The sequence below is a fragment of the Bos indicus x Bos taurus genome, chromosome 2 (genome assembly GCF_003369695.1).
Source record: "Bos indicus x Bos taurus breed Angus x Brahman F1 hybrid chromosome 2, Bos_hybrid_MaternalHap_v2.0, whole genome shotgun sequence".
Lineage (NCBI taxonomy): Eukaryota > Metazoa > Chordata > Mammalia > Artiodactyla > Bovidae > Bos > Bos indicus x Bos taurus.
The window spans coordinates 29,932,981-29,958,792 of NC_040077.1; the positions used below are offsets into that span (position 1 = coordinate 29,932,981).

At 36.3% G+C, this 25,812-nt stretch overlaps 1 protein-coding gene and 1 long non-coding RNA gene across 6 annotated transcripts in view; one reads left to right on the top strand and one right to left on the bottom strand.

Annotated features, from left to right (window-relative positions):
* The window catches only part of LOC113903127, a 73,735-nt gene extending 58,571 nt beyond the window's left edge, over positions 1-15,164 (bottom strand). The window contains exon 1 of the long non-coding RNA XR_003514029.1: positions 15,082-15,164. This is a non-coding gene — a long non-coding RNA (uncharacterized LOC113903127). The remainder of the gene's footprint in view (positions 1-15,081) is intronic.
* Positions 1-18,013, top strand: part of LOC113903104 (sodium channel protein type 9 subunit alpha) — a 165,505-nt gene extending 147,492 nt beyond the window's left edge. For 3 of the 5 annotated variants that reach the window (XM_027558790.1, XM_027558783.1, XM_027558774.1), the window contains 5 exons: positions 748-801; positions 1,673-1,810; positions 10,363-10,467; positions 11,887-12,157; positions 15,036-18,009. In XM_027558790.1, coding sequence (XP_027414591.1) covers positions 748-801; positions 1,673-1,810; positions 10,363-10,467; positions 11,887-12,157; positions 15,036-16,228 — 1,761 coding nt within the window. In that variant the 3' untranslated portion in view covers positions 16,229-18,009. Of the gene's footprint in view, positions 1-747; positions 802-1,672; positions 1,811-10,362; positions 10,468-11,886; positions 12,158-15,035 lie in introns of all 5 variants that reach the window. The other 2 variants (XM_027558765.1, XM_027558795.1) reach the window with 1 other exon arrangement.
* The last annotated feature ends 7,799 nt before the right edge of the window (positions 18,014-25,812 follow it).

The following is a 25,812-nucleotide window of genomic DNA, read 5'->3' on the forward strand; positions in this document are numbered from 1 at the left end:
CTATTGCACTGCTGTACAGGTGATTAATCCATAATCACCTTTTCAGAGTCACCTGACCCCCTGCCATTGTGCCTTCTGAATTGCTCCAAAAATGAATAGTCATTTTTTGGACTACTGCTTTCACACTACAAGGAAATCAGAAGGACTTGCCACTGGTACAGAAAGTCCTTAAGATATGGAGAAAAATTGCTTCTTTCCTTAGTTGTAAAACTCTCTACCCCCTCTGGAAAAATAAAAGTTCAGGTACAAAACTCACAGGCAATTCTAACAACGTGGAAATTCACTGCTGCTGCTAAGTTGCTTCAGTCATGTCCAACTCTGTGCAACCCCATAGACAGCAGCCTACTAGGCTCCCCCATCCCTGGGATTCTCCAGGCAAGAACACTGGAGTGGGTTGCCGTTTCCTCCTCCACTAGGACTGAGATTTAGAACGTGACTTGGCAATGTGCCCCCCCTCTTTTTCTTCTTGACACAGCATCTTTATGTTAAGTTGATATCTTGAAATATAATGGGCTCTCTTTATCCATGGCTTTGCATCTGCATGATGCAAGGGCTTGAGCATGGGCAGATTTTGGTATTTTCAGGGACTGCCCTGGAACCAGTCCCCCCTGCATGTACCAAGGGACAACTGTATAGTTCACTCACTTAATATTACTTAAAAGTTGTAATATTAAATACACTTACTCATTTATGGCTATTTTAGACTATGAGCTTTACATTCAGAGTCTATCAATGTTATATTTACAGGCAACATTTAAGGGATGGATGGATATTATGTATGCAGCAGTTGATTCTGTTAACGTAAGTATTGGTAAACATAACACCGAACTCTACAGTTTTGAAAAGCTTCTTTGTTGAGTTAGGCTGTTTCCAAACAGCAGCTCCAAGAAGCTCTTGCTACGGGCATGCTCACTGAAGAAAATCCACCTGGTAGTTGCCTCGGTTACCTGTGTGGCATTTGGAAACAGAGCTTGACTTAAATTCTGTGACTCTACTGTATCAGACAAGCTTGCATCTGACTTGCAGCGAGCCACTTTATCTCTCTGAGCCTGTTTATTGATCCATAAAAAGAAAATAATTCACCACTACCTCATGGGGCTATTCTCTGGATCCAGCTAGAAAATGTAAATAGAGAACTTAGTTCATCCTGGCAGTAATGTGTTCAGTAAATATTTATCAAAATAAAAATGAAATAACATGTTTTACTTATCAGTCTTACTGCTTTTATATTTTAAAGTGCCTTGGAAGAGTTAATGTGAAATAAGTCTCACACTAAGGAATTTTGAAAACTACTGACTAGTTTATATTATCACAAAAGTGATAATATTAGTGAAGATATTTCTATAATCAAATTTAAAAAGGAAAAATTTATATAAATATGATGTCATCTCTTTTACTGTTTTTTCTGGAAATAAATAACATGGATTGTAATTTACTTACTACATTGTCCTATAATCCAAGAAAGTGGATAAGCCCTTTGTAGTTATTTGAAAATTATATTTAGTATTGAGTAAATGTTTAAGAATGATTATGTTGAACTTTGACAACACTATGGCTTCTGTAAAACCACATTTACCTAGGATTGCACTATTTGAATTTCCTTGTCAGAGCATGTGAGAAAGAAAATGATGAATTTATTGTCAACATACGTTAACTTTTGTTAATTCCGTAGGTAGACAAGCAGCCCATTTATGAATACAGCCTCTACATGTATATTTATTTTGTCATCTTCATCATCTTTGGGTCATTCTTCACTTTGAACTTGTTCATTGGTGTCATCATAGATAATTTCAACCAACAGAAAAAGAAGATAAGTATTTCAAGTTTTTGTCATTGCCCTGAAAGACATGAACATTATTTTTCCAAAAAATATAATGTGAAATTTAATGTCAATTACTTCATTAGAATTTCATTAATTTTCCAAGTAGTTTTTAGTATCCAGTGATGGATATGCTTAATCTCATTCATCTCTGCACAGAAAATAATCACCCTGCGATACATGAGACCTGGGTTCAATTCCTAAGTCACGAAGATCCCCTGGAGATGGAAATGGCAACCGACTCCAATATTCTTGCCTGGAGAATCCCATGGACAGAGGACCCTGACAGGCTACACTCCATGGGGTCACAAGAGCTAGACACAACTTAGTAACTAAATGACCACAAAGTCCTAATTATTTTTAAGCAATACATCAACTATTCAGGTTTTTTCCCCCCAGTGTTCCCTGTGGAGACTTGATTAAGAAAACTCAGTGCATTAATTATTTATTCAAAATGCTTTTCATAAATAGTTCCTATATTCTGTTCTGAGCCATAAGAGGGATTATTGTTATAGACTTTGTCTTATAAACGAGAAAAGGCACAGAGATTTTGTGTAATTTACCAAAATTATGCACCTGGTAAGTGATAGGGTTTTAATAGTCAGTAGTTGATCTTATCAGAGAAGGCAATGGCACCCTACTCCAGTACTTCTGCCTGGAAAATCTCATGGACAGAGGAGCCTGGTAGGCTGCAGTCCATGAGGTCGCTGAGGGTCGGACCCGACTGAGCGACTTCACCTTCACTTTTCACTTTCATGCATTGGAGAAGGAAATGGCAACCCACTCCAGTGTTCTTGCCTGGGAATCCCAGGGACGGGGGAGCCTGGTGGGCTGCTGTCTATGGGGTCACACAGAGTCGGACACAACTGAAGTGACTTAGCAGCAGCAGCAGCAGCAGTTGATCTTATATACTTTGTATATTATTTAGGCCCCTTTCTACCCCCCAAATACTGTAATATGATATAGTTATAAATGCAGTAAGAAGTTAACAAGAAATGTAAATAGGCAGTTAGAAGAAAGCTAGATACAGCTAAAACATTTTTATGATGTATGTGACAATTGAGCATGCCTTGGAAGATGGATGAAGAAACACATAGCAACGGGGAGGCAAAAGGATAAGTAGTCCACAGCGGGTCAGAGATATGTCTGAGAACATGCACAGTGATGATAAAGGAGGCAGCAATCCAGGCAAAATACCAGTCCATTCAGTTGGGATGTAGTTTTGAGAAAAGAAATAGCAAGAGGTCTTGATTTGCTTGAGCACAGATCTGAAAAGCCATATTAGATATTTTTCAATAGGAGCTGATGTCATTGAAGTATTAAGGAAGAACATACAAGCAGGACATACACATTTATTAAGATTTGATGACATGTCTGATCCTGTGTAAAGTACTTTACACAGTAATCTTCATCACATTCTGTAAGTGTAGAGGGCATAGTATCCGCATTTCACCTCTCAGAGGGGTTATGTGCCTTGCACATGATTGGATAGCTCAGTAGTAGCTGCATCGTAGATCCAACTCTGAGGTCTTTTTTCCCAGAATTTATGGAAATCCAGCTTTAATTTAAAAAATTAATCTATCAGTGATATAGAGAATGACTGTAGGAGCCCAAAGACTAGGTTAGGCTCTCCTTTACCTGCTACCTAGACCACACTTCGGAGAAGGCAATGGCACCCCACTCCAGTACGCTTGCCTGGAAAACCCTATGGATGGAGGAGCCTGGTGGGCTACAGTCCATGGGGTCGCACAGAGTCGGACAAGACTGAGCGACTTCACTTTCACTTTTCACTTTCATGCATTGGAGAAGGAAATGGCAACCCACTCCAGTGTTCTTGCCTGGAGAATCCCAGGGATGGGAGAGCCTCAGAGTCGGACACGACTGAAGTGACTTAGCAGCAGCAGCAGCAGACCACACTTCATTCTCCAAATTAGTCATTTGCAGCACTGGAGAATGTTTGTGTGTGAGTGCTAAGTCGCTTCACTCTTTGCATCCCTGTGGACCATAGCCACCAGGCTGCCCTGTCCATGTGATTCTCCAGGCAAGAGTACTGGAGTGAGTCGCCGTACCCTTCTCCAGGGTATCTTCCCAACCCAGGGGTGGAATCCCATGTCATGTCTCCTGCATTGACAGAAGGGTTCTTTAGCACTAGCGCCACCTTGGGAAGCCCACTAGAGAATAGGGGATACATTCAATTAAGAGATTTTAGAGGGTAGGATCTACCGTATTGTTTGTGGTTTGCAGGAGAAAAAATTGTCTATGAAGTCTCAGTTTTCTCAAAGTAAACTGGGTTACTGTGGCTGTAGCACCACCCACAGGAAAAGAGACTTTAGAAGGATGAGGTATAGAATAACAAGAGGAAGTGATTTCAGGTACTGGCTTAGTATCTAAGAAAAGACAGATGTACTTGCAATGAAATGTCATTCATGATATGATTGACTGTTCATGGGTGAAAGAAAATGTAGTAAATATTGTGTTGTTTATGCTTACATTCTGAATACAGGTGTTTATTTTTCAAAGAATTTTTTAAATTCCTTGTTCCATTCTAACATTTTATATCTGACAGTCAAAGTTAGTATTATCATATATTCATGCCTTTAGGCAGAGAATCTTAAATAAATAATAATCTTGAAAAAAATATAAATTATACCTTCATTTCCAATGTAGTTATTTTTCCTACTTTGGTCATTATATATGTGTACCTGTGATATATAAGCACACATATATAGTTCTGCAGCATTTCCTATAGAGGATGAATTATACATGTATCTAGAAAGAGCAGTATGACCATGACAGGACAGCTACAGCCCTCACTGCTTTAGTCCCCTTGCTTTTAAATATTATTCTTACAACAAGAATTGCCACTGCAGGAAGATGGGATGAATAGACACCATTCCCAGTAGCATCAGGCAAAATTACTAATTTCAAAACCCTGTCAGCTCCTGTTATCCCCTACCATTCTTCCCGTGTTTCATTTGCATTTGAAACATGCTTTTTATCTTCTGCCCCTTTCTGAGTAAGTTTACAGTTTCTTTCCAACCTACTTGGAGAATGAAAGAAGACAGGAACAACCTGTCTTCAGTTAATAACCTACTACGTAGGAGGCCTCCTGTGCTATACAAAGTGTGTATGAATTCATCTAATCCATAGAACAAGCAAATGAAAGTGGTACCTTTATACGTGCGTATAAACCGAGGCCTATAAAGAGTAAACAGCTTGTTTCAAATCAAGAACTAGGTCATTGGCAGTCAGGGTCCAAAGTTGTGTTTGAGTGCAAAGCCCATCCAAAATGAAATGTGGCCTCTTAGTGCTTTTTAACTTCAACACTTTGATCTCGGTTTGGTATGAAAGTGTTAGTTGATCAGTCATGTCCAACTCTTTGCAACCCCACGGACTGTAGCCCACCAGGTTCTTCTGTCTATGGAATTTTCCAGGCAAGAATACTGGAGTGCGTTGCTATTTCCTTCTCCAGGGGATCTTCCCAACTCAGGGATCGGACCTGCATCTCCCACTTGGCAGGCAGATTCTTTACTGCTGAGCCACCTGGGACGCCCACCATTACCCATACCTCTTTCTAATAGCCAACCCCACTTTACTAGTTTTTCAAACTAGTCTTTGAAACTAGTCCTTAAGTCTTATAAATACTGTTTTTATCTTTAACAAATCTATGTGATAATTGGGTTTTAATAGTTCATCAGAAAATATACTTCTAAAATTTGAACTTAACGTTATTAATGAGTTCAGGTTATAAAAGCGAAATGTATGCAATGTATTTACACAAATGACTAGTACAGACCTTGGTACATGTAAGTAAATTCTAAGTAACATCAACCCTTTTCAGTAACAGTAACCTTATTTGGAACGTTAATAACAACCACAGGAATTATAAATAATTATTGAATGTTTGGAATGCAGTATCTTAATTGATCCTCACAACAAACCAATGAGGTAATTACTCTTGCAGTGTGAGATTATTCAACCTTCATTTCAGTTCAGTTCAGTTCAATCACTCAGTTGTGTCCCACTCTTTGCGACCCCATGAAACACAGCATGCCAGGCCTACCTGTCCAACACCAACCCACGGAGCCCACCCAAACTCATGTCCATTGAGTCACTGATGCCATTCACCATCTCAGCCTCTGTCGTCCCCTTCTCCTCCTGCCCTCAATCTGTCCCAGCATTGGGGTCTTTTCAAATGAGTCAGCTCTTCACATCAGGTGGCCAAAGTACTGAAGTTTCAGCTTCAATATCAGTCCTTCCAATGAACACCCAGGGCTGGTCTCCTTTAGGATGGACTGGTTGGATCTCTTTGCAGTCCAAGGGACTCTCAAGAGTCTTCTCCAACACCACAGTTCAAAAGCATCAATTCTGTGCTCAGCTTTCTTTATATTCTAACTCTCACATCCATATATGACTACTGGAAAAACCATAGCCTTGACTAGACAGACCTTTGTTGGCAAAGTAATGTCTCTGCTTCTTAATATGTGATCTAGGTTGGTCACAACTTTCCTTCCAAGGAGTAAGCGTCTTAATTTCATGGCTGCAGTCACCATCTGCAGTGTTTTTGGAGCCCCCAAAAATAAAGTCTGCCACTGTTTCCACTGTTTCCCCATCTATTTCCCATGAAGTGATGGGACCAGATGCCATGATCTTCGTTTTCTGAATGTTGAGCTTTAAGCCAACTTTTTCACTCTCCACTTTCACTTTCATCAAGAGGCTTTTTAGTTCTCCTTCACTTTCTGCGAAAGTGGTGGTGGTGTCATTTGCATATCTGAGGTTATTGATATTTCTCCCGGCAATCTTGATTCCAGCTTGTGCTTCTTCCAGCCCAGCGTTTCTCATGATGTACTCTGCATATAAGTTAAATAAGTTAAATAAAGAAGCTGAATAACAATATACAGCCTTGACACACTCCTTTCCCTATTTGGAACCAGTCTGTTGTTCCATGTCCAGTTCTAACTGTTGCTTCCTGACCTGCATACAGATTTCTCAAGAGGCAGGTCAGGTGGTCTGGTATTCCCATCTCTTTCAGAATTTTCCACAGTTTATTGTGATCCACACAGTCAAAGGCTTTGGCATAGTCAAAGCAGAAATAGATGTTTTTCTGGAACTCTCTTGCTTTTTCGATGATCCAGCAGATGTTGGCAATTTGATCTCTGGTTCCTCTGCCTTTTCTAAAACCAGCTTGAACATCTGGAATTTCACAGTTCATGTATTGCTGAAGCCTGGCTTGGAGAATTTTGAGCATTACTTTACTAGCATGTGAGATGAGTGCAATTGTGCGGTAGTTTGAGCATTCTTTGGCATTGCCTTTCTTTGGGATTGGAATGAAAACTGACCTTTTCCAGTCCTGTGGCCACTGCTGAGTTTTCCAAATTTGAAGACATATTGAGTGCAGTACTTTCACAGCATCATCTTTTAGGATTTGAAATAGCTCAACTGGAATTCCATCACCTCCACTAACTTTGTTCGTAGTGATGCTTCCTAAGGCCCACTTGACTTCACATTCCAGGATGTCTGACTCTAGGTGAGTGATCACACCATCGTGATTATCTTGGTTGTGAAGATCTTTTTTGTACAGTTCTTCTGTGTACTCTTGCCACCTCTTCTTAATATCTTCTGTTTCTGTTAGGTCCATACCATTTCTGTCCTTTATCAAGCCCATCTGTGCATGAAATGTTCCCTTGGTATCTCTAATTTTCTTGAAGAGATCTCTAGTCTTTCCCATTGTATTGTTTTCCTCTATTTCTTTGCATTGATTGCTGAGAACGGCTTTCTTATCTCTCCTTGCCATTCTTTGTAACTCTTCGTTCAAATGGGTATATCTTTCCTTTTCTCCTTTGCTTTTTGCTTCTCTTCTTTTCTCAGCTATTTGTAAGGCCTCCTCAGACAGCCATTTTGCTTTTTTGCATTTCTTTTTCCTGGGGATGGTCTTGATCCCTCTCTCCTGTACAATGTCACAAACCTCTGTCCTTAGTTCTTCAGGCACTCTATCAGATCTAGTCCCTTAAATCTATTTGTCACTTCCACTGTATAATCATAAGGGATTTGATTTTAACTGCTATGTAATACATCTTTGACATAACATGTAAAGACCAGCCTGACTTACAGAATGTCTGCCACCTAGGTTTTAAAGGGATGCATTTCACAGGGTCTTTATAAGCTATGGTTAATTAAAATTACAACACGAGTTTCTCTACTGGAGTGTTTTGTAATCTCCTCTTAGCTTCATCCCGCTCTTCATTATACTGACAACCAGGGTATCGTCAACGGAAGACAAGACATGTAATTATAAGTTAATAGGCTATGATATTCAACCCTTGGGCTTCCCAGGTGGCACTAATGGTAAAGAGCTCGCCTGCCAGTGTAGGAGACATAAGATGCATGGGTTTGATCCCTTGGTCAGGAAGATCCCCTGGAAGAGGGCATGGCAATCCACTCCAGTATTCTTGCCTGGAGAATCCCATGAAGAGAGGAGCCTGGTGGGCTACAGCACACAGGGTCACAAAGAGTTCGACATGACTGAAGTGACTTAGCATGTACTCACTTTCAACCCTCGTCACCAGACAGTGAAGGGTTTAGGTTTCTCTTGACATTATCTTGAAAGTTCTTTCTTGTACATCAGTAGATCAAATGAATACCAAAGTTACACAAAGACTGCGTATCAATTAGAGGACATGTAAATTAAAACACATAAGACAGAAAGGGAAGACTGGTTTTCATTAGGTATTTGATAGATAAGAAAATGCAATCCAGGAAAACCAAAGGGAAACCATATCCAAATCACCTTTAACTCCAGGACCCTACAAGTAAAGGAAAGATTTCAGAACTATAAATTTCCCCCCCAATTCCTAATTACATGGATTGTGCTAATTTATGCCATAACTTAAAGTTTATATTTCAGGTCAATGAGGAATGTGCATGAATCTGTATAAATTGTAGATAATTTTAAGAAATCAACAGAGTTTAAAAGAATAGGCAAAGCTTCTAGGTCTCCTGTGTGAGATTTAGACTTCTACAGTGAAGAAAGGATCAAAAACTTTATTTAGATGTTACTTTATTTACTGTTGAATCTTAAATGTTGTATATTCAATTAGAAAGTCCTTCAAGTCAGAAACCCTAGAGTATTGATAATTTTCTCAACATCTAAAACTCTATTATGTATATTGTTTATATCCAATAAAGTGTTTATGTTGAAATTCCTTTATTTGGAATTAAAGAGGTAATGAAAGTTTTTTTTAGTAAATAAGTAAATAAATGTACTATGTGTATACCAAATATATTTGTGTGTGTACACTATTTATCAATGTGTTATCATAACATATATAGTATATTCATTTGTATGCTAAAGGAATATGGTATGATAAAATGAATACAAGTGAATACAAAAATATTATTACTTTTTGCCCCTACTATTTATGAGTCAGTATGGCTAATAAGTAAACATTAGCCAACTTATTATTACTTACTTTTTTTTCTTATCACTCTTCCTGATATATTTGTTATTTAACAATGAAATGCCTGATGAGACAAGTAGCAGATAAAATGAGATACCAGCATATCATTTAAAACAAAACAAGTTAGGCTACTAAAAAATAAGTGAGCCAATTATTATTTCACGTAATCCATATATGTTATATATTATGCATATTACATTACATACAGAGAGTCATGTCCCTATGTGTAGGTAATCCTTTAAGATAGATTTGATTTATAGCTACCTTGCACATAATAAGATACATTTCATTTTATTGAAGTGTAATTAACATATAACAATATATTAGCTTCCCAGGTGGTACTAGTGGTAAAGGACCTGCCTGTTAATGCAGGAGACAACAGATGATGGTTAGAGCCTGGGTTGGGAAGGTTCCCTGAAAGAGGAAATGGCAACCAACTCCAGTTTTCTTGCATGGAAAATCCCACAGACAGAGAAGCCTGGCAGGCTGCAGTCCATAGGGTCGCACAGAGTCAGACACAACTAAATGACTCAGCACACAGCACGTACAATAGAATCATTCAGTACTTGCATACATTGTGAAATTATTACCATAAGACTTTAGTTACATGTGTCACCATCTGTCACCAGAAGTATGCAATACTTTTCAAGAGCCATACTAATCTCTATATGGTTCCAATTTTAATATATGTGCTGCTAAGTCGCTTCAGTCATGTCCGACTCTGTGCAACCCCATGGACAGCAGCCCACAAGGCTCCCCTGTCCCTGGGATTCTCCAGGCAAGAACACTGGAGTGGGTTGCCATTTCCTTCTCCAATGCATGAAAGTGAAAAGTGAAAGTGAAGTCGCTCAGTCGTGTCTGACTCTTAGCGACCCCATGGACTGCAGCCCACCAGGCTCCTCCATCCATGGGATTTTCCAGGCAAGAGTGCTGGAGTGGGGTGCCATTGCCTTCTCCAATATATGTGCTACTGAAGTGAAAACACATTTCATTTCTGTATGAATACATTTTTAACCTGAATAATCACCTGAAGGAATATCTGGAAAATGATTCTGGTTTTAACTAGATTTATTTTTATTTCTTTACCTTGGAGGTCAAGATATCTTTATGACAGAAGAACAGAAGAAATATTATAATGCAATGAAAAAGCTGGGATCCAAGAAACCACAAAAGCCAATACCTCGGCCAGGGGTAAAAAATATTATATTTAGCATGTAAATTTTAAAATTATTTTAATTCATCTTTAATGTATAATTATTTCTTAAACATGAATGTATAATTTTAACATTTTAAAGAAAAGTCCTTATAAAACTGAATATATGTATTTTGAACACTATCACAGCTCTTAATAGTCTTTCATATATTTTCCTTTTCTATAAAAATGAAAAAATAATTATATATGCTTTTACTCTACATTAGCTGTACATCTTACTATTAGTACAAATGTTCTATAGAGAATCAAAATAAAATGTACTTCTGACTGAAATTTGATTATCTTGATGACTCTATGATGTAGTCACAGCATGTAGTGATAGGTGTCTTTAGTCAGGTGAAACCAACCTTGTAGACCTTTGATATTACAACAGACAGAACACCAGGGAAGCAGTCAGACTGGTCATGAATCTAAACTTTATCCTGCCATAAGATCAAAGACCAGAATAGGCTCAGGTGTAAATAGTGAGTCTTAGCAGTTAAATAGTTTGTATTCCTCTAATAGTTAAAATAAATTTAAACGCATTTTATGTATCTCAATTTCTGTTTTGTATAACACTGTAGAGCAAAGTTGTGGCTGAAGACAGAGCATCCTAAAAATGGGAATATGTTTAGTACCAGCTGCCTACATGAGGATTATCCAGCACTTTTTAAATGGACACATGGCCAGGTTTCATCCAGACCTACAGAACCATAATCTATGAATTTAAAGCTCTAGTATTTAATTTTCTCAGTACCCTACTTGATCTTGATAGAGTGTCTTAAAACTTGCTTATGTAACCAATAAAGTGATTTTGAAATTGAGTTTCATGAAAAGCACAGTACTGTTCAGTGAGATTGATAAGAAAAGTGATATGTTAAATATGGATATGTTTGGAAGTATATATTCTATACATGGAAGAGACAGGAAAGTATACATCTCTGATATTATAGCAGTAATACCAGTGTAAGACAATGATGCCAACACATTAGTCAAAATAAGGTGACAAAGTAGAAATTTAGAGATGTCATTTTATTACCTTGAAACACTGTAGGTAATGGAACTGAGATTTTCTTTTTTTTTTGTCTCTGAGAGTTTCTTAGTAAAAAAATTACCTTGTGATCCTGGCAATTCCTGTATGACATACTAGGGTGGATAGACTTAAAAGCAAATGTTAGTTTACAAGGTTAATTGAAGAATTGGTACACTGAAAGTCAACAGCAAGTTGTCATGTACTCTGACTTAGATCTAGCCCATTAATCATATTCCTTAAACAAAGCAAGATCTTATAACCAAGGATAATTTATGCAAGTTTTGAAGACAGGTACCTTTAAAATTTGTTTTGTTAATGTAATCATTTATGGATACTACTTTGAAAATTTACTGTACAATTTCCTATCATTTTTGTTTCTTTGCAGAACAAATTCCAAGGATGTATCTTTGACCTAGTAACAAACCAAGCTTTTGATATAGCCATCATGGTTCTGATCTGCCTCAACATGGTAACCATGATGGTGGAAAAAGAGGGACAAAGTGACTACGTGACTGAAGTTTTAAATTGGATCAATGTGGTTTTTATTATCCTGTTCTCTGGAGAATGCGTGCTGAAACTGATCTCCCTCAGATGCTACTACTTCACTGTAGGCTGGAACATCTTTGATTTTGTGGTTGTAATTCTCTCCATTGTAGGTAAGACCATTTATTAATCAGATTTTAATTCTGAGTCAAACTAAACATCACACGTATTCAGAGAAGTTTCTGAATTCATGACTATAAACCTACTTTTGAGTAACACTGAAAAAAAATGAAGTAACCTTTAAAGCAAAACTAAACAAAAACATCTGCGTCAGAATTCCTAGGTTCACGTTATGAACCTGAAGGATACATTTTCTATTTGTTGGAAGCACATAATACCCCTTGATGTTTGACTTCCAGGATACCCTTCACAAACGTAGCAAGTGTGCCAGTAGATAGATGTGTCTTAGACCAATGTAAACTGGCAATGTAAATCTAAATGTAGAATCTGAAATCATTTCTAGTTTTTGCATATATGAGAACTATCCCTTGATTAGTGATAATATAACTAGCCAGAATATTGGTGATTGAAAATTCTCCCTGAAATCAAAGTGAAGTTAAGGTATGAAGAAATGCCAGCTTCATTTCTTACAGCTTCATACTTGTCAAGTCTGTAATCATTTTCAGCCAACCACAGTCATGTCTGTGAATCACAATATTTGATTTTATACTTCCTCTTGTTTCATTCCCATAGCTGTTTTCCTGTCATCTTGTTTTTCATTATTTGTACATGCCTTTCCCAGTAGTTTAGGTTTGAATTTATTTTTATAATTATAAATTTTAGACAGAAGAGATTGTGGAGATTATTTAATACAAACTCACTTAGAGATGCTGAAACAAGGAGACTCAGAAAGGTTGAAAGTACTATAATCTAAAACTGCCATATTGAGTACTGCAACTTAGAATAGGCATTCAAAATCAATTTTTGAAAAAAATAAAAGAAAAATTAAAATTTAGGTAGGAATCACACATTAACAGCAAGCAGAAGAGAGGAAGCATTCCACTTAACTTAGGAAGAAGAAAGGAATATCCCTCTATCACTTCGCTTTGTAACAGTGTTGGCTGATCCAATTAGATGAGAAAACGGAGAGGTACATATATTTAAACAATGGAGCAAATGATCAGTTTCACATCTTACTGTGGTACTCTAAAAATGCAAGAGAATCAACCAATAAAATGGATTCAATTAAAGTTCAGAAGGTACAGATTTTAAATTGCATGAACCATGAACCAATGTTAATAATTGTTTATGTGGACCAAAAGATTAGAAAATATATCTAAGGAAATCTGATTCATGATTCCAGTAAAAATAAAGGAAAATACCTAGAAATAACTGTAATAAGAAATGTATAAGACTTCTATGAGGAAAACTAACAGAAACAAAAGAAAGTTTAAATACTAAATCCAGTGTTACCCCAATGAGAATATGAGTGGGATAATAAATTGGCAACATAAATCTAAATGATTCTAAAATTCATCTGGAAGAAAAATTAGAGTAATGAGGGGTGACTTACATTGCCAGATATTAAAGATTGTTTTTACGTTGATGAAGTAATAGATTCAAATAAATAATCCTAATTTAAGCTTCAATATATGGAGAATTACTAAATTACTCAGTTAAAAGATCTCATGGATCAAGATTAATGGATGTGTAAAATTGTATTCTAGTAGAAATAGATTTATAACCATGAGCTTAAATAGCCCTTTCTATTCATGACAAACAACTCCCTTGAGACAAAATAATAGATATGACCACATAAAAATCAAAATATTTATTCTATGGAGGAAGAATCACTACCGCCACCAAATTAAAAGAAAAAATAGTTGAAAAACATGTTAAAAACAAGGAAATTGTTAATGTAACATTTATGGCTAACAAAGGATTAGTACTTGTGAACACATGTACACCCGTGGCGGATTCATGTTGATGTATGGCAAAACCAGTACAATATTGTAAAGTAATTAGCCTCCATTTAAAATAAATAAATTTTAAAAAAAAAGGAACCACACACAAAAAAAATATTCCTCATAAATCAATAAGAAGTAAATCTCCCAACAGAAAAATATCCAAAAACTAGACTAGGCCAAAAGGAGAAAGTTGAAAATAGTCAACAAGCATACAAAATGTCCAATAAATTAAGAAAATGTGGATTATTTTTCCCCAAAAAAATGCCACAATACTGAGATGTTTCAAACATCACAGAGATATTTTTGGTAAAATTACAAAGAAGAAAACAGCACCGGTGAGCATATGAAGTGGGAGCACTTTCATAGACTATCATTATAAAAGTTAGTTTCTACAAACTTTTTGGAGGTAGATTTGCAATATATAACAAAGATTTAAATCACTGTTTCACCTACCTTCTATTATTATCAAAAAATGCTCATGCAAAAAATATACCTGCTTAGATATTCATTTCAATCAAAACAATTGGAAACAGCATAAAATTCTTCAAAATATGGTGACTTTGACACAACATTATACAACTATAGGGAATTGTTCTGTTGTCATTTATATGGAAATACCTCCATAACATATGATGAAATAACTAAAACAGATGACCAAAAAACCCTTCTATTATCATGCTTACATTTGTATATGTTTGTGTGCTTGCATAGAAAAATGGAGTGATCCTAAACAAAATACTAACAGCAGTTAATGGTTGGTTGATATTTCAGGTGATTTATATTTTCTTTTTAGCATTTTACTATGTGACTTTAATTTTTCTACCCTTACAAATTAAAAAACTGTGCATGAAAAAATATAAGGTTCACAAACCTACTAAAGTAGAAAAAAAAGTCACAGTGGTTAAGGCTAGCCATTTTACTGTGGGATTGCTCAGTCCTTGGATTGTTATAATATTGTCTTCAATATAAAATGAAAATCCTGAAATCACAAGAGATAAAATGGCACATAAAACTATTTAGAGTCATAATTTTCTGTAGCATAGATATTTAAATATTTACCATTTACTCCTCCACTCTTCACCAGGTATGTTTCTGGCAGATTTGATAGAAAGGTATTTTGTGTCCCCTACCCTATTCCGAGTGATCCGTCTTGCCAGGATTGGCCGAATCCTGCGTCTGATCAAAGGGGCCAAGGGGATCCGCACGCTGCTCTTTGCTTTGATGATGTCCCTTCCTGCGCTGTTTAACATCGGCCTCCTGCTCTTCCTGGTCATGTTCATCTATGCCATCTTTGGAATGTCCAACTTTGCCTATGTTAAAAAGGAAGCTGGAATTAATGACATGTTCAACTTTGAGACCTTCGCCAACAGCATGATCTGCCTGTTCCAGATTACCACCTCTGCTGGCTGGGATGGATTGCTGGCACCTATCCTCAACAGTAAACCACCGGACTGTGACCCCAAAAAAGTTCATCCTGGAAGCTCAGTTGAAGGAGACTGTGGGAACCCATCTGTCGGGATATTCTATTTTGTCAGTTACATCATCATATCATTTCTGGTCGTGGTGAACATGTACATTGCTGTCATCCTGGAGAACTTCAGTGTTGCTACTGAAGAAAGTACTGAGCCCCTGAGTGAGGACGATTTTGAGATGTTCTATGAGGTTTGGGAGAAGTTTGATCCAGACGCGACCCAATTTATAGAATATAGCAAACTCTCTGATTTTGCAGCTGCCCTGGATCCTCCTCTTCTCATAGCAAAACCGAACAAAGTCCAGCTCATTGCCATGGACCTGCCCATGGTCAGTGGGGACAGGATCCACTGCCTCGACATCTTATTTGCTTTTACAAAGCGTGTTTTGGGGGAAGGTGGAGAGATGGACTCTCTTCGTTCACAGATGGAAGAAAGGTTCATGTCTGCAAATCCCTCTAAGGTGTCTTATGAGCCCATCACAACTACACTAAAAAGAAAGCAAGAGGATGTGTCTGCTACAGTCATTCAGCGTGCTTACAGACGTTACCGCCTACGGCAAAATGTCAAAAATATATCAAGTATATACATCAAAGATGGTGACAGAGATGATGATTTGCCCAATAAAGAAGATATGGTTTTTGATAATGTTAATGAGAACTCAAGTCCAGAAAAAACAGGTGCAACTCCATCCACTGTCTCTCCACCTTCTTATGATAGTGTAACAAAACCAGACAGAGAGAAATATGAAAAAGACAAAACAGAAAAGGAAGACAAAGGGAAAGATGGCAAGGAAGGCAAAAAATAGAGCTCATTTTTGATATATTGTTTACAGCCTGTGAAGGTGATATATTTGTGTTAATAAGACTCTTTTGAGGAGGTCTATGCCAAATCTCTTTTTATCAATTTATTCTCAAAGTCAGTGCATTTGCTAGCTCTGATTCTCTGACATAGGTGGGCAGCATTAGCAGATGGCTATTTTTACATTGGTAAATGTATCTCTAAGAATTGTTAAGAGTGAGTGTACAGGAATTATTGATTACAGCAAACAGAGGTGATTTAATTTTATTTACTTTTAATAAATCAGAAAAACTTGTAGAAAATATTCACATCTGCCTTGTCATCTTTTCACAGGATTGTAAACATTCATGTTTCCCATGCATGTAGGCATGTGTGCGTGCACACACACACCAATACCTAACATTTGGATATCTACAAAAGTATTTTGCCTTGACTTTTCAATGTAGTGCTCTGATAGAAGGCACCAGTAATGAATGTTCAGTTAAAACATCTTGTTATCTTGTTATTAGGGGGCAAGACTCTTTTATCCATGTCCAAAGGTCATTCTATATTTTGAGGTGCTTAAATTTATCCATGTTACATGAAAACCAATTTATATGTGCCCACTAAATGCCATGTGACATGTAGGCTGGTCAGTTCTACCAATGCTTTTTGTTTATCATGATGCATATACCGATTAGGATAAGTTACCTTTAGAATATTGTGCTCATGGGCTGCCTTTTTCCATATCTTTGTTTGTTCATTCAGTAATCATGAAACATGAAAAATTATTTTCAGTACATATCACGTTCCTTGAAAGAAAAAAATGAACATGATTGAGAAAATAAGCAACTAAAGAAAGCTTTATCCATTTTAATTTATATACTGTAATACCGGACTGTGCTGCTCCAAAAATACCAGCAACGACCCAACTCTTATCATTTCTGTCACAGTTTTCTGCTTTCTCATGCAGTATTGTTGAATCATTCTTCAGCACTGAGCAAAGCTGATACTGTCTTCAGTGGAGTGCTTCCAGATATGCAGAAAGATATTTGATATCATGATACATGTTTGAGCAGATAATGACTTGGGCACAGTATTTAGTATTTCACCTGCATAATATCCTGAATGTGTATGGCAAGCTTTCAAGTCGTACTACATGGCAGGCTTTCAACACAAACTTGTGTGTAGTAAGAATGAAATGGCATTCAACCAGGATTCTTGCCAACTTGCTTGCCTGATTGGTTCTAGTAATCCACTTGAACCTTTGTTCTTTCATCTACAAAATGAGGAGGATGTCACTTTCTCCTTAAAATTCTATGACTATGAGATATATTATGTATCCATCAATAATGTACCCTGAGCTTAAAGTTTACCAAACACACATTCATTTTGCTTCTGCTGTTGTTCTTCTATCAAGGATTATATCTCTAGTTTAGAAAAAAAACTTGTTAATACTGGCTTGAAAAGAAATAGCCATAATGCATTTTTTATGAGTTTATTCCAGGAACGTGAGATCATTCTTCTATCAAGTTATTCATGCACAGGCAAAAACTGAGTTACAAAAGTGGAAAGTAATTTTATTTAGAAGATTTTGTGGGAGGTTTCAAAACAAATATATACAACAATATTTCATTCATTTGCTTTCCTCAATGAAAAAAGAACATAAACTGTATTTCTATATTAAGTGCTTAAAACATTTTTGTTGTTGTTCTTTTGGCTAGTTAAAAATAAAGGAGATTTAAGCATACCCATAGAGATGAAGAAGTACAGATAGAGGATGAAAGGCAAAGGGCAAAAAAAAAAAAACACAGAAATGAGAAAGACAGACAAAAACAAAGAAAGCGACATCTCCACAGAACTTCCTACCTAGAATATTTCTAAAGTATGATGTGTTTTACAGCATTAGTGAAGGAGATTATCACATCTAGACATTTGTCCTAAAGCATGAATGAAATTAAACCTAGGGCCAAAGATTCTTTACCAATCATTCATCTTACATTATTTGGGCCTCTTTTTTATTTACTATATAAGATACCATGCAGTGTTTTCCTAGACTATATAGAGCATTGTATCACCTCCCTGCTAAGTCTGTTGAAAATAGGTTTTGACCAATTTAGAGAACCATGCAAAATATATTACCTTTGTAAGATTTTTTAATACACAAAATTAAGAAATTAATATTACCTTAAATGTGAAGTTTATCCTCATCATTTTAAATCCATATAACTGTACTTTGCGTATTTATAAAATATAGTGGGAAAAGATGTGGGAAGGTTTATGTGTGATTTACTATTCATGTTTTTACATTGCCTGATTTTTATGTGAAAAAAAATATTAGCAACTTGTTCCTCAACACAATTTATTCTAAGCATTTCAAAAAAAGAATTACACAGTTGCACTTCCATTTCATGCTGAACTATAATTTTTTAATGTAACATGGTTAAGTTTTTTTTATATATATGTTTTCCCAGGAATGTCTAATTGTAACTTTTTATCAATTAATAACAATATTTTGGAACCAAGTGCTCATTTAATATATTACAAGCTTGAAGGGAAGTTAGACTTCTCTTTTCATACAGATTACTGTTTGGTACTAATAATAAGATACCATTCTCAGCACTGTCATGCTAATATTTAAGTCACACTATCATTGAACACATTTAATCTAATGATATAAAATGATAGTTACACTGTACAATTTAAATTGGAATAAAGTGGCAGGGAACAGATTTGAACACAAATCCATTCATCCAATGGAGATAAACATGGGAGAATCTCATTTTATCTTTTTGACTGTTACGTAGTTTGCAAAAGATGTAAGTAACTTGTTGGCTGTTTCTAAATGCTAACTGATGAAAACTTCAACTCTAAATGTTCAGCATGATTTTATAGAATTTTGATAGCTTTATTCAAAAGTTAAGAGGAAATGCATATGTAAATAAAGCAGTTCTAAATAGCAATTTCAGAGAAATGTTAATGGGAATGATGAAAGTGGGCCAGCTAAATTAGAATGGCCAAGTAACTGGCTTGGGTTTAGGACCTATGTATAGAGGCCACCAATTTCTTTTAATAACTGTGGTTTGTTATGTTATATTCTTGAGGAAAATAATTGAGTTGCTTCATAAAAATAAATGAATAGCCATGAATATAATAATGCTGTTTACATAGAATTCTTTATAAATTTCATAATATATGAATGCTCAAAATGTTTGAGTTTGTCATAAATTATATTGTAGTTATACTTGAGACCTGCACATTGTAATAGAATCTAAAAATAAAAGTCATCAAAAAATAAAATCATGTTTGCATGTATTTTCTGTTTTTGTGAGAATAACCTTTAACATTACACCATAACCCAGGCAAAAGGAGCTGCAGAGTACATAGTTAAAATCTCTTTCAAGGGAGGGAAAGGTTGCGTACTGATTAGAGTGGAGGGGACCTTTGCTGCAACAGAATTTGATGCACGTGGGGTGAAACACATGACTAGTTGAGAGCTGTAAACAAGCAACAGGGGAAACATGCTGTACTTTCTGTCTATTATTCTGAAAGTTGTGTAATTGGATACCCATATTGACAATCTGTCCCAGAAGAAAAAGCCAATTTTAAGAGATTTAGGAAGCTTGTGTCATGTCTGTATCACGTGCTTTAGCTTGACCCTCAAATTTATTTTTCATAAGCAATTTAAATGCAAAAAAGCCATGGATGAAACTATAGGTAGTAAGTATATAGAAAAGATTCAGAGCTTATTAACAGTTTTGAAAACCTAGTAGCATTGAGGAAAAATTATTCCTCTTCCAGATGTGATATTTGCTAGCATGTGCTAGTTTCCATTGTATTTTGTGCAAGACAATATGACTTGTATTTTGTTAATTTCCACTCAGTGACTAGCAACACCTTGGGATATCTCTATGGGCCTACAAGAATAAGAAAAGCAAAAACAAACCATGTTGCTAAGTGAAAGAAACCATTCTGAAAAAGCTATGTATTGTACAAACTAGCAGGTGGCACCAATGGGAATATTTCAACCCAGGCAGAATGTACTTAGAGAACCTTAGAGACCTTAGAGAAATTTAAATAGAATTGATTTTCACTGCATAAACCCCAGGGAAAATTGAAAAGAGAACTACTGGAGAAAATTTCTATAATTTATTGAAGGGAAAGAATGCAACTCAAAGTCTGAGAAAGACTGTTAATAAATTGAGACTACAGAAAAGAGACATTTTCCAACCTTCTGGCAAAGCCACCCAAACCCCATCTACTTTTGGTCTTTCTGCAGAGTTTTAGAACTGCCAACACTCACTTTCATGAAAGACAAACATGATGATGACATCTGAATGTAAATATCAGAGTGTAATATTATATTATCATTCATTATAAATCATCTATTTGTTAAATTCTATTTTACTATTTCTTCTATAACCTATGTTATAGACTATTTTCTTTCATGATACTTTGAAAGACAGTATCTGGATGCTCCACTCTCAAAAGCTTCATAATTCTGGGCATAACTTAAAAATAGTGACTGGAGGTTGTGCAAATTCTTTTACTGCACGTCTGCCAGTCCCTGTTTTCTAGCTTAGTTCAAGTCAAAGGGCTTTGTTTTCCTATGGAAGCACTGACATCCTTAGACCAAGCTCATCATGTCTCTTGTAGCTCTTGGCATGAGAGTTAAGTGAAGTTTTAACTTTATTTCAGTGAAAATGATTAAATTATGCTTGCTCACATTCACTTCTTACCTGCAGTTATTCTTCAGATTTCTCATGTAGGCTGTGGTTTAGTATCATGAAGCTAAAGTAGATCGTTTATTTCTTTTCTTCTCCCTGGCTACCTCCCAGATCCCTTTCTGCCTATAACCTGGCTCTTAAGTGGTACTCTGGCTGTGGTTTGTAGGAGGCAGACCCATTACCTCTCAAATAAATGGACAATGTGTGATTCCTTAGAGAGAAACATCTTTTCCTTTACTTACAAGTATCAGAACCAAATTAGGTGACTCCAAACCAGTGGTTAGAGTAAGATGAATATATAAAATAAAATAAATTAGGCAGGAAAATGAAGCATGAAGGAATTCGTTTCCCACCTCTGTTTCCTCTATTCTTTTAACACAGTTGATTTTATTAAATTCATCAACTAGAACCACTATATCAGGACAGGCTGAGTTGTTAGGGAGATTACAAGAAACTTACGTCTTTACTAATCTCTTCAAGCGAGTCAAAAGAAGATATTTAGAAGTATGATAGTTGTGGGTTTCACAGGATGTTTAAGAAAACCAATGTTTTCTGTGGAATTTTGATACCTAATTCTTATTCATAGCATTTTACTATAAAATTAATTCTTAATTTCCAGGATTGAGAAGAACATCCAGGAAAATGAATCATTCTGGCAGCTTAAAATGACTGAAAATGCCATTAGCATTTTTCCTTATCAGCATTTCCTCCTGTTCAGTTATCTCCTCCAAGAGTAAGAGAACTCGTGTTTACCCCCAGTATCTGTCATCTTCAGAGCTAAAACTAACAAAACAAACCTCTCCCTCTTTACAAGATCATTGAAAGCACTTAAAGAAATCTAAGCTCTGCTTTTCAGAGTCTGATACCATCTTATGCCTTTAAGATTTGCCAAAAAATACAAATATCCACCCATATACACAACAGCAGCATATTACATAGTATCATGAGTTTAAATCTTTCTTGCACTTACTAACAATGTGACTATAAGCTTAAACAATGTACTGTATTCTCTAAGCCTGTTTCTTCATCTATAAGAGACCAGCACTTATTAGATCCAAAATACATAAATACGTGGTAGGAGTTTTAAAGGCAAACACTTTATTATGCATTTTCTGAAGTACTGCTCACTCTTAGGATTCAGAAATAAATTCTATCAGATAATATTCAGCATCTGCTGTATCGTAGAAGAATCAGTCAGTGATGGTTGTTCAGTGCTAATGTACCATGGGAGCACGAGGAAGATGAGTTAAATCTAGTAAGGGTGGACTAGAGTCAAATATTGAAAAGTGAATAAGAGTTAGTTTTGAGTGTGTTGAATTTGAGTTACTATGGGTCAAAGTAAAAAATGTACTGAAGGCAACTGAATATATAAAGGCCTGTAGTTCGATGAAAACACCAGAAAATATCTATTTAGACAGAAGAAGTCAATAAGAAAAGGATATAAGGAGGAAAAAAACATGTAAGAGGTATAAAAAATAAACTTCAAAATGTCAAACAAATACTACCTTATTAATGCATTGAAATTTCAGTATTTTTCTTTTTTTAATTTTTGTTTTGTTATTCATCAGACAAATGAAAATTAAAACAGCCATGAGATATTATTAGACTATCACCAAAATGACTACATATAAAAGACAGACAATAACAAGTCTTGTTAAAAATTTGAAGCAGGTAAGGCATTTAAAGCAAAATTAAAAAAAAAATAAAGGAGAAAAAAGAGTGGGTATATGTATATGTATAACTGATTTGCTTTGCTGTACAGCAGAAGCTAACACAACACAGTAAATCAACCGTATCCCAATAAATTTTTTAAAATGTGAAGCAAAAGAAATTCTCATACATTGCTGCTGCTAAGTCACTTCAGTCGTGTCTGACTCTGTGTGACCCCATAGACGGCCTCCTATCAGGCTCCTCTGTCCCTGGGATTCTCCAGGCAAGAACACTGGAGTCGGTTGCCATTTTCTTCTCCAATGCATTAAAGTGAAAAGTGAAAGTGAAGTAGCTCAGTCGTGTCTGACTCTTAGCGACCTCACGGACTGCAGCCTACCAGGCTCCTCCGTCCATGGGATTTTCCAGGCAAGAGTACTGGAGTGGGGTGCCATTGCCTTCTCCGCATACGTTGCTAGTAAACATATAAATTTGAACAATTACTTTGAAAATACGTTTGTCAATATCTGTTTAAACATATATGTATTCTATTACTGGAAATTTTGTGATGCACAAAAATGAGTGTTTATAATCATCAAAAGAAATTTTTATGAAAATTCAGAAATGCAGATTCAGTATTTCTATCAGAAAGGATACTGTGGTAGAGTATACAACAAAATGCTATCCACTGCAGAAAAGGACAGCTAGCTGATACATGCAGTATCATAGAGAATCTCACCAACAAAATAACGAGCTAAAGAAGCTAGACAAAATATTATACATTGTATAAATTAATTTATAAAGTTTAATAACAGGCAAAACTCATTTCTGATAATAGAAGTCAAAAGAGTAATAACCTTTTGGAGGCTTACTGACTTGGGCATTAGGGAGAATTGTAGAATACAGGATATGTTTTATATCTTAATCTGGGTGGCATTTACATAAGAGCATAAATATGTATATTAGAACTGCATGATTTTTCACTTACTGCATATTTATTATACCTCAATAAAGTAAGAATCAACAATTAGAAAGTATTCTGAGTTAGAGATCAGCCACCAAACCTCCAAGGCAGCTCAGCTGCAGTGTTTTCTCCTCTGTGTCCCGCTGCTTCTTTTCTTTTGGTTCTTAGAAATTTCCTTTAATTTCTTGCAAGCTTCGTCTTGCATTCAAAAATATACCTATTAAATTCTACTCAACACGCATCTTATATTAGAATTTTTTCAGGATATCTGTTCATCTCATTGTTGAGCATTAAATGGACATGGGCTTCCATGATAGCTCAGTTCCTATCTTTTCTGATAGTAATACTGAATACATATTTATGCTCTTATATAAAGCTTATGGGCATCCCTGATAGTTCAGTTGGTAAAGAATCTGCCTGCAATGGAGGAGACCTGGGTTCCATTCCTAGGTCAGGAAGCTCACCTGGAGATCTTTCCTGAAAGGCTACCCACTCCAGTATTCTGGCCTGGAAAATTCCATGGACTTTATAGTCCCTGGGGTCCCAAAGAGTCCGACACGACTGAGTGACATTCACTTTCACTTTCAAATGGACATGAAATGATATCCTACTTAAGAATCTCTTGTGATGTTGTCTGAAAGTCATAAAAGCTAAGATCATCCTAATGATACTTTGGCTCCCAAGAGAATTTTTTTCTCCATTTCTAAAGCCTCCCAGAGCAAACCTAGAAATAGCTTTTATAAAGCAGTAGGAAAATGGGGGAAAATAATTTATTCAAAGAGACTCATTAAGCCTGAGACTTAAGTTTGTAAATTTAGATAATGTCTTAATTATTTTAGAGGAGAGTAATTATTTGGTGGTCTCACTGAAACATCATTTTCCTACTGCATTGTAATTGCATTTCACTAACAACACAAAGCTATCTGAGAACTTGGATGTACGATAAACACATTCATTATTTATCTTTTGAGGAATGGCTTGAAATAAAGAATGCAATATGAACAGCCTTCTTTTCTCCAGCTTGCAGTGTCTTAAAGTTTTTCTTTTCTTCATTATTTAGACTGGTCATTCTTTTAAATTGACCTCAGACTAGAAATTAGCTGATAGATAATAATATCTACCCTGTTCCTCAAATTAAAAAAACAAACCTCAGGGCATACTTTTATCCTTCCCTTATATAGGCATCCAACTCATCAACAAGTACTGTTGGTTCAAGCTATAAAATATACCCCAAAGCTGTTCATTTCTCCTTATCTCTATCACCTTTACCCATAGGTCTAAACCACTATTGTTTTTGGCTTGATCTGTTCTGGTAGCCACTTTACTGGTCTTTTGGCTCCACTTTTGATTCCCTACAATCTTTTCTCCATAGAACAAACAGAATGATCCTTTGAAACCCTCATTTAAACAAACCATTCTTCCTTGGTGTCTCAGACAGCAAAGAATCTTCCTGCAATGCAAGAGACCTGAGTTTGAACCCTGGGTCGGGAAGGGAATGGCAACCCACTCCAGTATTCTTGCCTGGAGAATTCCATGGACAGAGGAGCCTGGCTATAGTACCTGGGAGTTGCAACGAGCCAAACATTACTGGGTTACGAACACACACACACAAATTCTCCCCCATTGCCCTACTTCCTCTTAAGGTTCTTCAGAGCTTCCTCTTCCACTTAACATGAGGGGCAGACTTCTTAGCATAACGGGCCTGATATGACCTGGGCCCTGCTTAACTGCACGTCCCCCTGCCATACTATCCACTTCTGAAACTCACAGAGCCTTAGCTCCACTGACTTTCCTTCTGTTCTTTGACTCATTAAATCTACTCTTGCCTCAGCTCCTTTGTGTTTGCTCTTCTCCCCTTTTCTTTGTGCCTCTGATTCAGAACCCAGCTGCAGCCACTTAGATTTCAGCTCAGGTGTTTCCTCTTTAGAGAGGCCTTGCCTTACACTCTATATAAGGTAACCCCACTGCCCCAGCCACTCTTTACCAAGTTGAAGTTCCGTCTTCATCTCACCATTTACTCTTACCTAAAATTCTTATGATTTTTATCCATTGGTTGACTTGTCTCCTCTCAGCTGATAAACAGACCTATGTGAGGTAGACACACTCTTTATTTTTGCCTTCTCTAACCCTAGAAGGTCTGACCTCCAACAGAGGCTCAGTGAGAATTAGTTCAATGGGTTATTCTGAGGCCTGAACTCCATCAGTTTGGCTTCAAAAGGAAAAGCTCCAATGGACTCCTATTACGCAAAGGTCAGTGTCTACTTATAGTGTTAC